The sequence below is a fragment of the Gambusia affinis genome, linkage group LG01 (assembly GCF_019740435.1).
Source record: "Gambusia affinis linkage group LG01, SWU_Gaff_1.0, whole genome shotgun sequence".
Classification (NCBI taxonomy): Eukaryota; Metazoa; Chordata; class Actinopteri; order Cyprinodontiformes; family Poeciliidae; genus Gambusia; species Gambusia affinis.
Genome location: NC_057868.1, coordinates 9,352,199 through 9,366,344, shown reverse-complemented (window position 1 = coordinate 9,366,344; position 14,146 = coordinate 9,352,199). Strand labels below are relative to the sequence as shown.

At 37.9% G+C, this 14,146-nt stretch overlaps 2 protein-coding genes across 2 annotated transcripts; both read left to right on the top strand.

Annotated features, from left to right (window-relative positions):
- Positions 1 to 1,372: 1,372 nt before the first annotated feature.
- On the top strand, positions 1,373 to 6,424 carry srm (spermidine synthase). Its single transcript, XM_044123254.1, has 8 exons — positions 1,373 to 1,667; positions 1,919 to 2,039; positions 2,158 to 2,250; positions 2,803 to 2,956; positions 3,054 to 3,137; positions 3,735 to 3,880; positions 3,994 to 4,116; positions 5,430 to 6,424. Exons 1-8 carry the CDS (start codon positions 1,537 to 1,539, stop codon positions 5,445 to 5,447), a joined length of 870 nt encoding a protein of 289 aa, XP_043979189.1. The 5' UTR covers positions 1,373 to 1,536; the 3' UTR covers positions 5,448 to 6,424.
- Positions 6,425 to 11,333: 4,909 nt separating this feature from the next.
- On the top strand, positions 11,334 to 13,057 carry sst7 (somatostatin family member 7). The gene is made up of 2 exons (XM_044123242.1): positions 11,334 to 11,643; positions 11,928 to 13,057. Exons 1-2 carry the CDS (start codon positions 11,539 to 11,541, stop codon positions 12,153 to 12,155), a joined length of 333 nt encoding a protein of 110 aa, XP_043979177.1. The 5' UTR covers positions 11,334 to 11,538; the 3' UTR covers positions 12,156 to 13,057.
- The last annotated feature ends 1,089 nt before the right edge of the window (positions 13,058 to 14,146 follow it).

The window sequence follows — 14,146 nt, the reverse complement described above, 5'->3', positions numbered from 1 at the left end:
TGGAATTATTTTATTTAAAAAATATTTTATGACAAAGTTGTCTAAATTTTTAAACCTTACCATCCTCACTGTGGTTCGGAGGCGATGAACCATGACTGTTTTAAAATGGGAAAATCTTAAATTTTAAAAGAAATGATATTGTAATGCTTAATAGGTTTTTTTTTCTTATGTATACCATTCCAGCTAATTATTTTAATGTTGATTTAGACTTTTTTCCCCCATGCAAAAGCTGGAACCTTTAAAAAAGAAGCCAGAAATTGATCTTCAGACTGCAGGGTTTACTGGGTGATCCAGAAATTACATTGTGTGTTTCTATAAGTCGCTAGCCAGTTCTGGGTTCAACTAAACTGGAGATCAGGAAAAGGTATTTTTGGTGATATGTGGTTCTTTTCTCTCTCTTAGTTTATCTTGCCAATCTAAGCTCAGTTGTGTGTGTAAGATGTGGACTGTGGCTGAGCACATTGAGAATCTTATTTAATTATCTTGATAGCCATGTCCACAGAAGAGAGGTGGGACACAATAAGATAAACCATAATTTTTGCTTCACAAATGGATCATATCTGGGAAGTCGGAAACAGCTGACTCAAAAAGCAATTCAAATGTAGGAATTTTTGAAATGACGTGTTGGACAGGGATTTTGACGGTCAAAATTGATTCCAAGGTCGATTCCACCTGTGGCTTGTTGCTGGCTGGACGTAATTGCTGAACCTCCATTACCCTAAACAAATTTGGGTAATGGGAAAAAAAAAATGTTGGATAAAAATAATTATTGCATAAAATGTTCCTCTGATATGTCTGGGAATTAGTTTGTTTTTTTATTGGATTGTGTGGTTTGAATAACTGTTTTTATTCAGTTTTGTATTTGTATTTTAAACCTTCTGTTACATTATTTGTTCTTGTATACAGTACAGACCAAAAGTACAGACCTTCTAATTGAATTCAATTAGAAAGTGTGTCCAAACTTTTGGTCTGTACTGTATGTCCAACTAGAGACAGACATCATATATTGGCTATAAATGTTACAATGCTCTTACAAAAATTAACCAATTGAAACACTACATAATTTTGTATTAACAGTAAATTACAGTGTATATTAAACATAATGTTTGGTATTTCTCTTTTTTTGTACATTAGAAGTTTTTAAAATTGTCTATGCACGCATACTAACTGAATATTATCTGTTTATAGAAAATAGTTGCTAAAATGTTAATGTAAAAGAACTATCTTTTACTATCTTTGTCTGAGCCGAGCCAAATTAATCGGATCACAGAATACTGTCGGAAGTCCCGTCACTAGCGTGGAGCTCCTCATAGCAGACAGGGCGGCGACCACGGTGCCACGTCAAACAAACTACACACTACCCGGCTTTCACTATTGGTTCTCACAATTCCATGTGTTACGTCAATGCTATCTCATTGGTCAAAATGCAAAGCAGCATGTTAAGATGTCGGGAAACTGCTTTGTAGACGTAAATTGCTCACGTTGCGGCTCTTCGACTCGCGTTCGTGTTCCTACCTGTGGCTGTGGACATCTGTCATGGACCGCATTAAGGATGGGTGGTTCACAGAGACCTGCGCGATGTGGCCCGGGCAGGCGATGAGTCTGCAGGTGGAGGAGGTTCTCTACCACAAAAAGTCCAAATTTCAAGATGTTATGGTTTTCAAGAGGTGAGTGCTTTAGCTCTTACATCTGTGGCTAATAGCTGTTAGCTCCAGTCAACCAGCACTGATTGAGAAAACTATAGCTCGACCCACTTAGTCGTCAATATATGTTTGAGTTTTCCCAGAAATGTATACATATGAATGATTAAACATGCAGTCTACTATTGGGCAGCCAGCTTTCAAATGGGACTTTACTTTGTTGTAGATTACAGGTAATAAAGCCCCCTTGCCTTATTGCTGTTCTTTCCTTTTTCCAGTAAAACCTATGGAAATGTGTTGGTTCTGGACGGGGTGATCCAGTGCACGGAGAGGGACGAGTTCGCCTATCAAGAAATGATTGCCAACCTTCCTCTGTGCAGCCACCCGGGCCCCAAAAAGGTACCTCCTACTAGCTGCTGTCGTGCAATCCGGGGAACATGAACTCAGCATTCGTACAGGCTTTTCCAATCTGCCACGACAGAAACCGTCAACCAGCGTTTTCATGCTGCTTCTGTAGGTGCTGATCATCGGTGGTGGAGACGGTGGAGTGTTGAGGGAAGTGGTGAAGCACCCGCTGGTGGAGTTGGCAGTTCTCTGCGAGATAGATGAGGTGGGACCAACAGCACTGGCTTAAACGAGCACGACTGTTGAGAACCTTTTTTACGTTTTGTCATGTTCTTATCACAAACTGCAAAGCACCAACATTTAGTAGATCATAGCGGTAAAATGAAAGGGAAAAAATATAACTGGTTAATAGAGTGGACAAATATTTAATTATATCAGCAACTCTGTGAAAGTATGAGATTTGATGGAGAACATGAATTATTAGTCAGGCAAGTAGCTGAGATGGCCATTGTAACTAAAGGAGCTGCAAAGATCTACTGTTCAGGTGGGAAAATATGTCAACAAAACATTTGGAAAGAAGAAAGTCCTTTATTATTAGGAAATATTTTACCATCTCTATTACAATCATCCAAAAGTGATTTATGAATGGAGGACATAAAGGCAGTCGGTGTGAGAGAAAAAGTTGCATAAGATAGGGCTTAGATGGAGACGGGTGACTCGCTTTGGCTTCCCCTAAAGGGAAAAGAGTTACAATCATCCAAGAGTAAACAAACTCTGAGAAATCTTCTCATGGAAGCTGACCTTCTCCCCTGTGTAGGATGTCATAGAGGTATCAAAAAAGTACCTCCCAGGAATGGCTAAAGGGTTTTTCAGTCCCAAGATCACACTCCATATCGGCGATGGCTTCGAATTCATGAAGAAAAACCAGGATGCCTTTGACATCATTATAACCGACTCCTCAGATCCAGTTGGTGAGTGCTGATTTTCCTTCTTTTCTTCATTTTTTTTCTTCTTCTTCCACTTTCTAGGTTCTAGTCTAATTTCAAGTTCGGTGTTTTTGTGTCACAGGACCTGCAGAGAGTCTGTTCAAGGAGTCCTACTATCAGCTAATGAAAGCAGCTTTGAGAAGCGGTGGCATTCTTTGCTCCCAGGGTAAGTTTAAAATAATGACTGAAGCAAATTCTTATAATGCCTGACACTTTCAGGAAATATTCATACACCTTGTAATTTTCAGTATTTTTTAAAAATTCAAGGCATTGTCAGGAAATTTATAATATACCATATAAACTAGGATTGGAAGGTTAGGTTGAGTCAGGAGTTAGAAAATGGTTTTTATTGATTTTTTGTTGTTGTTGTTTTTCCTCTATACTCTATGACTATACATGAGCTACATTGAAAACTAGAATTTACATATATTCATCTCTCCATCTTCAAAGCTGGTGAAGGCCTACCCAAATTATTTAGAGATTTCTAAAATGATTTCAAAACAATGTATTGTTTTCCATCCACTTCTCAGTTAGTAGCTGCTTTTTGTTAGTCTGTAACATGCAGTCTTAATAAAATACACTGAAGCACATTGGGGAATAAAATAAAACTGGAGTACGAGTACTTTTTTATGGAGCTGCCTCTTTCTTTTTTATAGTTTTACTTATTTCTGATTTCTACTTGGCCTTCAGTGAGACAATAGCAGAGAGCATATTGTTATGAAGGAAGCTTTTTAGCTGATCACATTCCCTTTAATATTTACAGGAGAGTGTCAATGGCTCCATTTGGAGCTGATAAAGGAGATGCAAACCTTCTGCAAGACGCTTTTCCCCGTGGTGGACTACGCCTACAGCACGATCCCAACTTATCCAAGTGGCCAAATTGGATTTATGCTTTGCAGTAAAAATATTGTAAGCATCCCTCTCCGTTCTCGTTTGTCCCAACTTCCTGATGTTCTTTTTTTTTTTTTTGTAGATGGCTTGTCGTTAAACTATTTCTCAACACGTTTCGACCTGACTTTTAGGAGACAAACTTCCGGGAACCAGTGAAAGCTCTCACTAAAGAAGAAATGGAGAGTATGAACCTTAAATATTACAACCCTGATATTCACAAAGCATCCTTCATCCTCCCCGAGTTTGCCAGAAAGGTAAAGTTGCAATAACGACATTTTGTGAACATCACCATCTTCAATTTTTTATTACGATTTCTACAGCAAATCAACAGAAAGTAGGAAGATGATGATTAATTATCAAAAAGGATTTAAAAGTCAAAATCGGAATAATTTGACATCTTTTTTGTTTTGTCCCTTTGAAGCAACACCTTGGACGACTTTGTCCCCTTCAACAAAAATCTCAGTCTCTTTTTTTACATCTAGAGACTGACATTCTTCGTTTCTGTCAAAATAGCTCCAACTCACTTAGAAATGCGATGGGAATTGTTTGAACGCGAGCTTTCGTTGAACCTGTGGAACCAGTCTCAATGCGTTTTGATCTGATTCACTCCATTGCAATCCGGGCTGTAAGTTTTAATATCAAAGCTCTACCTCTGTCCCAGTTTCACGCTACTGCTTGGTCGATGCGTTCCAGTTGACTAGCTTTAGTGTTTTACATGTTGGCCAAAATGTTCAGTATTGAACTCATGTGACCAGAGCACATTTGTCCACTTGTTTGCTGTGCCGTGGCTTGTGGCAGACAAAACACAGGACTTTCTTTGGCAGATTTGACCAGATTTGTGCAGAGCATTACTAAAAATTCAGTTGTCAATAATTCCACCTGAGCTGTGAATCTCTGCAGCTCCTTTAGAGTTACAGTGGGCCTCTTTGCTGCTTCTTTAATTAATGGTTTCCTCCTTAAGTTTATTTAGGCCAACATGTCTTGGCAGGTTGGAGTTGTCCAACTGCCTTTTCATCCGTTATGGATCAAACAGCGTATGATGAATTATTAGGGTAATTGTATATGGGAAAAAATGGCTGCTGATGAGTACATTTTTACCAAAAACCTACACACATTTACAGAAAAGACTTGAATATTCTGTCAAAGTTGTACATTTGTGAGAAAAAACTAAAATTTCCCATGATTAAAGTAAAAAAAAATTATATTAAATCTCACACATTGACGTTGTAAAGTTAGATTTTTTTGTCCTCAAATGTTTGCTGATATAATATCAGACATTTACAAGAAAAAGTGACAAAACTCTGTTTATTAGTTGGATAACTTCCAAAAGTAACAGGATTGTATTGCATTTAGTTATTTAAAGAATGACAGGCCAGCAATTTAATTTCACTTTACAGTTATTTACTACTTAAAACTGGTCTGACAAAGTTACTAAAATACAATATAAGAAAAAATTCAATGTTTCTAGATAATTTTGCAAGGTATTGTATTTACCGATGCATGACTCGTGAGTTTTGTCATGTTGTTGCCAGGTTTAACTGTTTTGTTTTTTTTTCATCATTGTCAGGTACTCGGTGAAGCATAACCTGCAACAGAAGACGTGCTTCTCCTCTGCCCGACCCTCAGAACACATGAAAAAATAAAAAATAAAATCTCCTCATTCCATGACTTTGCCACCTCTTCATCATAGGTCACCGTCACCCAAGAGAAAAATCACTTGGTGGGAACCCACTGGATCACTACCCCACCAGTGTTCTTCTCCTTCAGTCTTAGGAACATGTGCTGGTTTTTCCTTTTCTTTCTTTCTTTTTAAACTCCAGTTAATGTCCGATAATTTTTGTAGATCTGTTTAATGGACTGGACTGACTGGAAGACCATTGTGATATAATCCTGACCTCATTCTCCAACCATGTACTGTCAGACTCTGGATGTTACAGATCATATAGATATGTAATCTGTGTATGTCGGATGCACATCGGTTATTTTTGTTTTTTATGTTTGTTCATTGAATAATATGCAGCATCCATATATCACGACTGGGCATTCAGGCCTCTCATCATTCAGTAACACAACAGACCTATAGTGCCTGATATTAGCACTGTGCTATGGAAGAAAAAAAAAAAAAAAACATTCTGTAGAGTCCTACACTTAAGTTGTCGGGCCAGTGTTTGACGAATTTTAGAGAAAAATTACGATTAACTGATGCATAGCTTTGAACGTCAGATATAAATAAAGCTTTCTATTATATTAGAAAGTCAGAAAATAAAAATGAAATAAAAAAAACTAAGAATCTAACAGAGGTCCGAAATGCAAGAAGTGGACACCCTTTAAGATTAAATTCATTATTCAATTTTGGCTTGCAGGATTAGGGATTTACCTTCTGATAGGATGGCTGCTTTTGTAGTGAATCTGTTCTCCTACTGCAAGATGCCGACGACCTCTCTCCATGTGGAAATCTTTAACTGTTGAGTCAACATGATCTTTGTTGAGCCGTGGAATTGTACATGAGTAATGAATTTGTTTTTATAAGAGTTATGAACTGTAATAAATTAGTAACACACACTGAAGTTTGAAAGTTTTGTTTCCTAAGGATTTGTTTTTCCCATGAAAAACAATATATATAGCAACCAGGCTGAATCCTGCCTACTTGCAGGTGTATCTCAGAAAGTAACACAATTGAGAAGTCAGTTCATTCAGTGAAACTTAGATTCATGACAGAGTTGCTGTTTATTAGTATATTAATGGAAGAAAACTGCCCAATTCTTTGATTTTTTTTTTTATAATAAATTATGTCAGAAGCACCAAATTGGTTTTAAAGTCTATTTTCAGATGAAAGGAGACTTTACTTTTTTTTTTAAATCAAGTCCCATAAATTCTGACTTTCTGGTGATCCTTTCCTTTTCATCACCATCTAGAATGAAGAAACTATGATAACTAGAGATAGGGTGTCTAATTTCATTTTGGCATTATTAAATAACTTTTTTATTGTCTTGTTTGCAAGACTTCCACATGTTATACAAGTTTCTCTTATAGAAATTAGACAAAAAGATTAACCTGAAAATAATATTCTCCTTTGTCAAGATGCAGCTGTGTTACTCTATATTGCTACTTGCGTCTAAACATGCACTGAATATTCAGCTGCCAGAAGGTGGCGTTCTTGAATCTGTTCTGGATAAATATGCTGCAGCTCCTGTTGTGGTTGGGGGGGAGAAAAAAAATAAAAATTTAATTTTATATAGAGTACCTTTAGGTTCCCGTCTTGATGTGATTTGATATCGTTTGAAAAGCCCCTGGGCAACATTAAATTGCTCTTTCTTTGTTTTTGTGGTGTCGGGTGTGAATATAACACAATTGCTGCTCAGTTACATCAACCTCTGTGACTGCAGTGTAAGACGGCAGCCTTCATTAGTTTTTCTATTAAAATGTGACCAAGCTGAAACAATAAATTAGTTCTGTGGTCGCTTGTAAGAGTGCTTCTCGGATGCGGTTGCTGGTGTGGTGACTCTCCACTCTCCACACAGCTCTCTCCCAACACGACTTCTGAACTAGTACTTTATTTGATGTTTTTTTTGTTTGTTTGTTTGGGTTTTTTTTTTAATAATAATATGTTGAAAAGAAAAAGTTGGATCACTCAAACAGTCTTGAATTCGATTCCCGGCCCGGGGTCTTTCTGCATGGAGTTTGCATGTTCTCCCTGTGCATGGTGGGTTCTCTCCAGGTTCTCCGGCTTGTGTGTGTGTGTGTGTGTGTGTGTGTGTGTGGGTGTGTGTGTGTGTGTGTGTGTGTGTGTGTGTGTGTGTGAATGGTTGTGTGTCCTGTCTGTCTCTGTGTTGCCCTGCGACCGACTGGAGACCTGTCCAGGGTGAACCCCGCCTCTCGCCTGGAACTTTAGCTGGAGATAAACACCAGCAACCCTCCCAACCCCATTAGGGACAAAGGTGTACAGAAAATGGATGGATGGATCACTCCAATATTTGTTTTATGTAACTATTCCCAGTGCATCTTGATGGAAGCTTGTGGATTCACCTGGATTAGAAAACAAGGATGAACTCTGCAACTCTCCTCTACAGACAGTTGTTGAGTAGATCTGTTCATGTCGCAAAAAAATAAGAGGCATCAATCCCATTACTGTTTTCTGGGAATACAGATATCAGTCATCTTAATGACTTCTTCTCACTGTTTGAAGACTCTTCTGAGCTTAAGCCGACATTTCCTAAAGGCAGTGAGCCGTTGTGGCTTCTTCAAACACACTGAATTGTCAATACTGCAACCGTTTCAATAAGTCAGCTAATCTTCGGTCAAGTGCTCTGGGCTGGGCTCAGATCAGAAGAAAATACCCCCTAAAAACTGTTGTGAAAGCATGACCAGCCCATCTGAACATTTCAAACAGAGAGTCCATGTTCCCTGCCAGGGGCAATCTGGCAATCCAGCAAACTTAATTGTTTTTTTTTTTTGGGTGGGGGTTTTTGTTGTTTTGTTGTTTTTTTTTTATAAGTTTTTCAGATACCAGCTTCAAAATTGCATAGAGTGTTGGCTTAATCTGCTCTACGCAAGCAGATCTTGTTGGTTTACTGCATTACAGTATATAACAAAACATATTTTGAAGTTAGATACTTGAAGGTATATGGCTGGGAGGATAATTACTCAGGAGGCATTATTACTACTGAGATGTGTAAAGAGATTTGAAGATTCATTACCTGAGGAAAATACTTTTAGACACTTGTGAGCAAATAGGAAATATTTATGATCCCTTAGAAGTCAAAATTATATGTTAAAGTTCAGGTCAAGATTTTAAATAAATTTACTGTGTGAGAAAACAAGTCTTGAAGACTTTAGTGGGTTGGGTTAGTGGTTCCCAGTAATCCACATCACTAAACTCTTAATATGAACAAATGCCACTTTGTTGTCAATACATTTTAAAATTGCACCAAAAAAAAAGTCCCACTGTTTCTCTTCATGATTTGTCACGAAAAAAGGTGTCTCTTTCTTCTTTAATTAATGTTTCTGAATATATTTCCATTAACATCTGAATGTTTTTTAATGGAGACATCTATATTAGCTTCTATTGCTATTAAACTGCTTTGTGTGCTTCAGATCAAAATGTGTTTGGTAGCAATGCATCTTGGCAACAAAACTCAAAGAATCGTTGGAAAGCCTGTTCACGTCCACTGAAATGGTAACACATTTGTCATGAATATTCATTTGCCATATCCTCTCTTCCGTTGTCTAACAGCTTGACTCGGAGGAAGTATAATGATGTGGGGCAACCTCTCCTTTCCCAGAAAACAAGTAATTGTAGGCAATTCAACGTAGGAATATATTAAGATGAGCCTGCAACCAGTAGCAATCCCATCCATATCTCAGTACAAGCCATATATGTCAATTTCTTCTTGTTGAGTTTCTTACTTAAGTTTGTGTTTTAGTAGTAGGTGCATTTTGGCTCAAATTCCATATGTTATGCTGTTTAGCCTTTGGTTTATGTATCCTTTTTATCTAATTCAGTTCTCTGTGTTTTCTCTGTGTTAATCACAACAGTGTCTTATCTCCCTGGTCTCCCCAGCTGTCTCTCATTTGCTAATTAACAGTAATCAAGCCCCACAGTCCAGCGTCCAGTCATGGGGTTCAACAAATAGCTACTTAGCAGTCATAGCTAATTTATTGTCAAGATAATATATATATATATATATATATATATATATATATATATATATATATATATATATATATATATATATATATATATATATATATATATATATATTTTTTATTCAGCTTGTAAAATCCTTACATAACAAAGAAATAAAATAAAAAAACCTTGCAAGCCTGTTTTTTATTTCCTTCTTCAAGAATTTCCCCGGGGTTTAATAAAAAGACTTTGCTGAGTCTCCTCTGCTTTTAAGTTATAACCTGAAAAATATGAGTGTAATAAAAAACTGATTTGGTAAAGCTTTCATTAGTTAATGCAGGAAAAGGATTCAGTTAGATCCCAGCACTTCTGGAGGTCTGTGGAAAAACCCTCCAATATAAGATATCATAAAATACATGTGAGGTCTATGTCAATAGCAGTGGTCAAACTTCCTTAAAAATAGCTGGAGATTAATGAAACTGGTTTGTATTTGTGAAACACAGGAAGCTCTGTGTAGCGGTGTGTGTAACCTGTGTGTGAAAAAAAGTAAAACTGAGAAAGAAGTGGTTGTTTTAAAGTGTTGCTCTATTAGAGCTGTGCTGCTTTCGAGTCATTGGGAGTGTCAGACAGTTCAATTGTAATATAAAAGTGTCAAATAGACACATGGAGAGAGGATGACAGGAATCAGACGTCGCCTGAAGTTAAATGTCAATCATCATGAAGAGTAAATCAGGTCATCCTTATTTCTTTAAAATAATCAATAGCTCCGGCTGGAAAACCATATTATTTAAAATCCATCCATCCATCCATTTTCTATTCACCCTTAGTCCCTAATGGTTGCTGGTTCCTATCCCCAGCTAACGTTCCGGGCGAGAGGCGGGTCATCCAGGACAGGTCGCCAGTCTGCCGCATATTATTTAAAATATTGAGCAATTAAAAAAAAGACTATGACTCAGAAAAACGTTCAAAACCAACATTAGCGCATCGTCACTCCCTTTAGTAGAAACAATGTAACAATAGTCTGGTGAGACGTTATAACTTGTTAATATCAGCCATCATAACACTGTATCTCACTGAGCATTTTGAGTTTGAGCTGTTTTAAATGACTAAAACCAGATAAAATGGAAGGAATATGTCACAAGCTACCACTCTGATAAAAGTGTGTTTACATTTCAAACAAGCTGAAGTGGCATTTTTTTTAGGGAACTATAGTCATAACATTTACAGAACCTTGCTTAAACAAGAAAAAAAGCAAACCTTATTAGCCCTTTCAACAAAAAGATGGAGATTCCCAAAATTGGGGTCCCTGGAAGAGTTCCAAGAATAGTTTGTCTTGAGCTGAAAGAGAAGACAAAGACCCATTTCTCAGTTTTCTAAAGACGATTGTAGCTTTGATGCTTGATCTGGACAGCTTGTAACTGCTAAGAACAGGTTGGGTTGGATAATTTACTTCTCCAAGTGCCATTTACTTTGGTTTCTTTTTTGCGAGAATAGCTCTTAATATGAAACATCTAAGTTGTTTTTTTAAATGTAGCAAACATTTTCATAACATGGTACCTTTCAAATCATTTTTATAAGTGTCTATTACCTAGTGAAGTTGTTTTCTCTCTGCAGATGTTCACATTACAGCAACAGTTTGTCAAAGGATGAACGTCCAAACGTTTCCATTTGTTGTATCCTGACCTCTTCATCTCCCCTTCTCTTTTTCATGCTCACGTACTGATACCCCCAACAGCACGCGCACACACACGGACACACCGTCCGTCACACACCCACCAGCCTCTACGTCAGTTGCAGACGAGGGTGGCAGGGGAGGAGATGTATAAAAGAGTGGGGGACTTTGGAGGTAGAGCAGAAGAAACATCTGAGTTTTCCAGGATCGGATGAGCAGCTGCCACCAACTGCAGCACTCTATCTTCACCACCACCGCTCTCCACCTGGACCTTCAATCGGTCTGAGTTGCTCAGACTATCTCTGACACACACACACACACTGTCATACACTCTGGTCTCCTGCTCCTGTTGCGCTTGTACTGCACTCCTGCCACAACATGCAGCTCCTGGTGGTGTTAGCAGCTCTCATGGGGGTTCTGTTCAGCGTAAGAGCAGCTGCCGTGCTTCCTCTGGAGGACAGGAGCCCCATCCATGCGAACAGGGTGAGGATATTTAACACATGGATGATATTCATTTCTGATGAATGTTTTAATTTCATTATCTAAAAAAAGTGCTGGATAATTTTAAAAAGTAGGTAACAGAATATTAATGAGCATTTTTTAAAATAAAATAAATGGATTAAAATTGTCCGTCTCATTGCACTTCTTATTTAATCCTGTTGGTTCTTAATAGATAAACACAAACTATTAATTTGTCTAATAATTTCTGTATTGCCTTTTTCTTTTTTCTTTTTTTGCCTTTTTTTTTTTTTTTTTTGCCCTCTCAGGAGCTGAGTAAAGAGCGTAAAGAGCTTATCCTGAAGCTGGTGTCCGGCTTGTTAGATGGGGCTCTGGACACCAACATGCTGCCCGGCGAAGCAGCTCCTGTGGACCTTGAGGAGCCGCTGGAGTCCCGCTTGGAGGAGAGGGCCGTCTACAACAGGCTATCACTGCCTCAGCGTGACCGCAAGGCGCCCTGTAAAAACTTCTTCTGGAAAACGTTCACCTCGTGTTAACAGAACCCAAAAACCGCCTGGCTCTGTACCTCCGTTTTTGTTTTTTTGTTTTGTTTTTTTGGTTTTTTTTTTCTGCCCCACTCCTCAGCTCAACATGAACTGCAGTAGATCTCAGCTGTACATATCATCTACACCTGTGCAGCATTGATGGACTTCACTGAGACAGTGTGTATGTCTGAATACTGACTATTTATGTACACAATGTATTTATTTATGTATTTATGTATCGTAACGTACCGGTTTATTTCAGGCTTAATAAAACGCATGGATTATAATGTTGGACATAACACCGGCAGTTAATTCTGCAATAAAAAATAATAAAAAAAAAATCAAACAGGAGGTCATATTTTTCACCTGCTTCTAAAGTTCAAATACAAAGTCAGATCAAATGCAAAAACAATGGCTGATGTTTTTTTTGTTTGTTTGTTTGTTTTGTTTTTAATTAAATTAAATTTTTTTAAATTTTTTTATTTCTCGCTTTGGAAAGTGACTAAGATTGTGGTAATATTCTGGTTAGTTCTAACTTTGGCTCAGTTTGCTCATGCCTGGTGGTCAGAATAGGCTTAGCCTTGAAAATAGAAAATCATTTTTGCGTTGAGGTTTTACGGATGTGACCTGTTTGATTAGTGCAAGCTGCTTGTTGGGGACAGCAAAGGCTTCTGCTGCATGCGGAGGTAATGAAGTCTTCTCAGCCTGACCCTGTTAACAGGCTTTGCCGTTCTTGAAGTAAACAAGACACCAACCGACTGCCTCATTATTTACACAGCAGCGGCAACACTCTTTCATAGCTCAGCATATCTCAAACAGCTCTTTAATTCAGGCTGTTTGAGATATGCTGAGAGGTATAATAAAACCCTGATTTCAGAACCTTTCCTCGGTGACTCAAGCGGTTTTCTACAAATGAACGATCTTGCTGACGCCGTTCAAACAAGCTGGGTTTTCCTTTAGTTGTCATGCAGCTAATAATCACACAAGTCCTTTATGAGATTCGTGAGATCGTTCCCTGGACATGCAAGTGCAAAATAATATTACTAATGCGTAACATGATTTAATTACTTCTAAAGCAGTGCTCATGGCTGTCTGAAAGAGGCAATTTCCTTCTGCATCCATTCAAATGTCCAACTTTCAGCTTGGAAAATTAACCGAAGGGTTTCCTGAAATCAGAATTTCAAAGTGGGAAACTAAGAGGCTGTTTCTGGTTTCTGGCTTCAGAATCCAATCTGGATTCTACGAATCTACACAACCTGACTGAGTGTTTGAAAAGACAAAAAAAAAAAAATGTTAAAAAGGCTTTAAAGCTGCAGTAGGTAACTTTTTAAAAATACATAGATTTTTACATATTTGCTGAAACTGACAATATGTCTTGACAGTGAAATATGAGAGATAATCTGTGAGTGGTCCTATTGCAACCGGGAGAAATACAAACGACCAATCAGAGCGATGAAGAGGGTCCTAGCAGCGTTAATCGTGCTTGTGCAAGTGCTGCTCACGTTGGTGGTTCAGGTGCTCTGCAGATGTGCCAATGGGGAAAAAAAACTAACCACCCAACATCATAGAAAAACTGTCAATTTCTTGAGACTTCTCCAGGATCCGCTGTGGGGGAGGAGTCATCTGCAAATGGGGCGACCTGCAAGGTGGAAGGTGTGCTTGTTCACATTTTCAGGCTGAGTTCACAACTTTCTCAGAATTTCCGGCAAATTTCACAGCATAAAAATGGTTTGATTAAAATATTTTTATGGTTGCTGAATGTAGCTTTTTAAACGTTGAAACCAGTGATGAGTAATAAGGCAGGGCATTCGTCGAGTCACAGTTTTCAATTAAAGTCATTGAATAAAAAAGCAGAGTCAGAATCAACCTCTGTTTGATCAAATACGTTCATACATAAAAGGAATTTGTCCCTGGTGTCCTTTTTTATATGTATTTAAAGCAATACATATAATTCATCAACATTTTAGCAAAAATACAGAACAACTCATTTATAAAAGACAAGT

Excerpts from the sequence above, each read along its gene's own strand:
- srm (XM_044123254.1), top strand. The coding sequence starts at position 1,537 with ATGGACCGCATTAAGGATGGGTGGTTCACAGAGACCTGCGCGATGTGG. Across the intron at positions 1,668-1,918 it reads GATGTTATGGTTTTCAAGAG|TAAAACCTATGGAAATGTGT; the intron begins GTGAGTGCTTTA and ends TCCTTTTTCCAG. Across the intron at positions 2,957-3,053 it reads CGACTCCTCAGATCCAGTTG|GACCTGCAGAGAGTCTGTTC; the intron begins GTGAGTGCTGAT and ends TTTGTGTCACAG.
- sst7 (XM_044123242.1), top strand. The coding sequence starts at position 11,539 with ATGCAGCTCCTGGTGGTGTTAGCAGCTCTCATGGGGGTTCTGTTCAGC. Across the intron at positions 11,644-11,927 it reads GCCCCATCCATGCGAACAGG|GAGCTGAGTAAAGAGCGTAA; the intron begins GTGAGGATATTT and ends TTGCCCTCTCAG.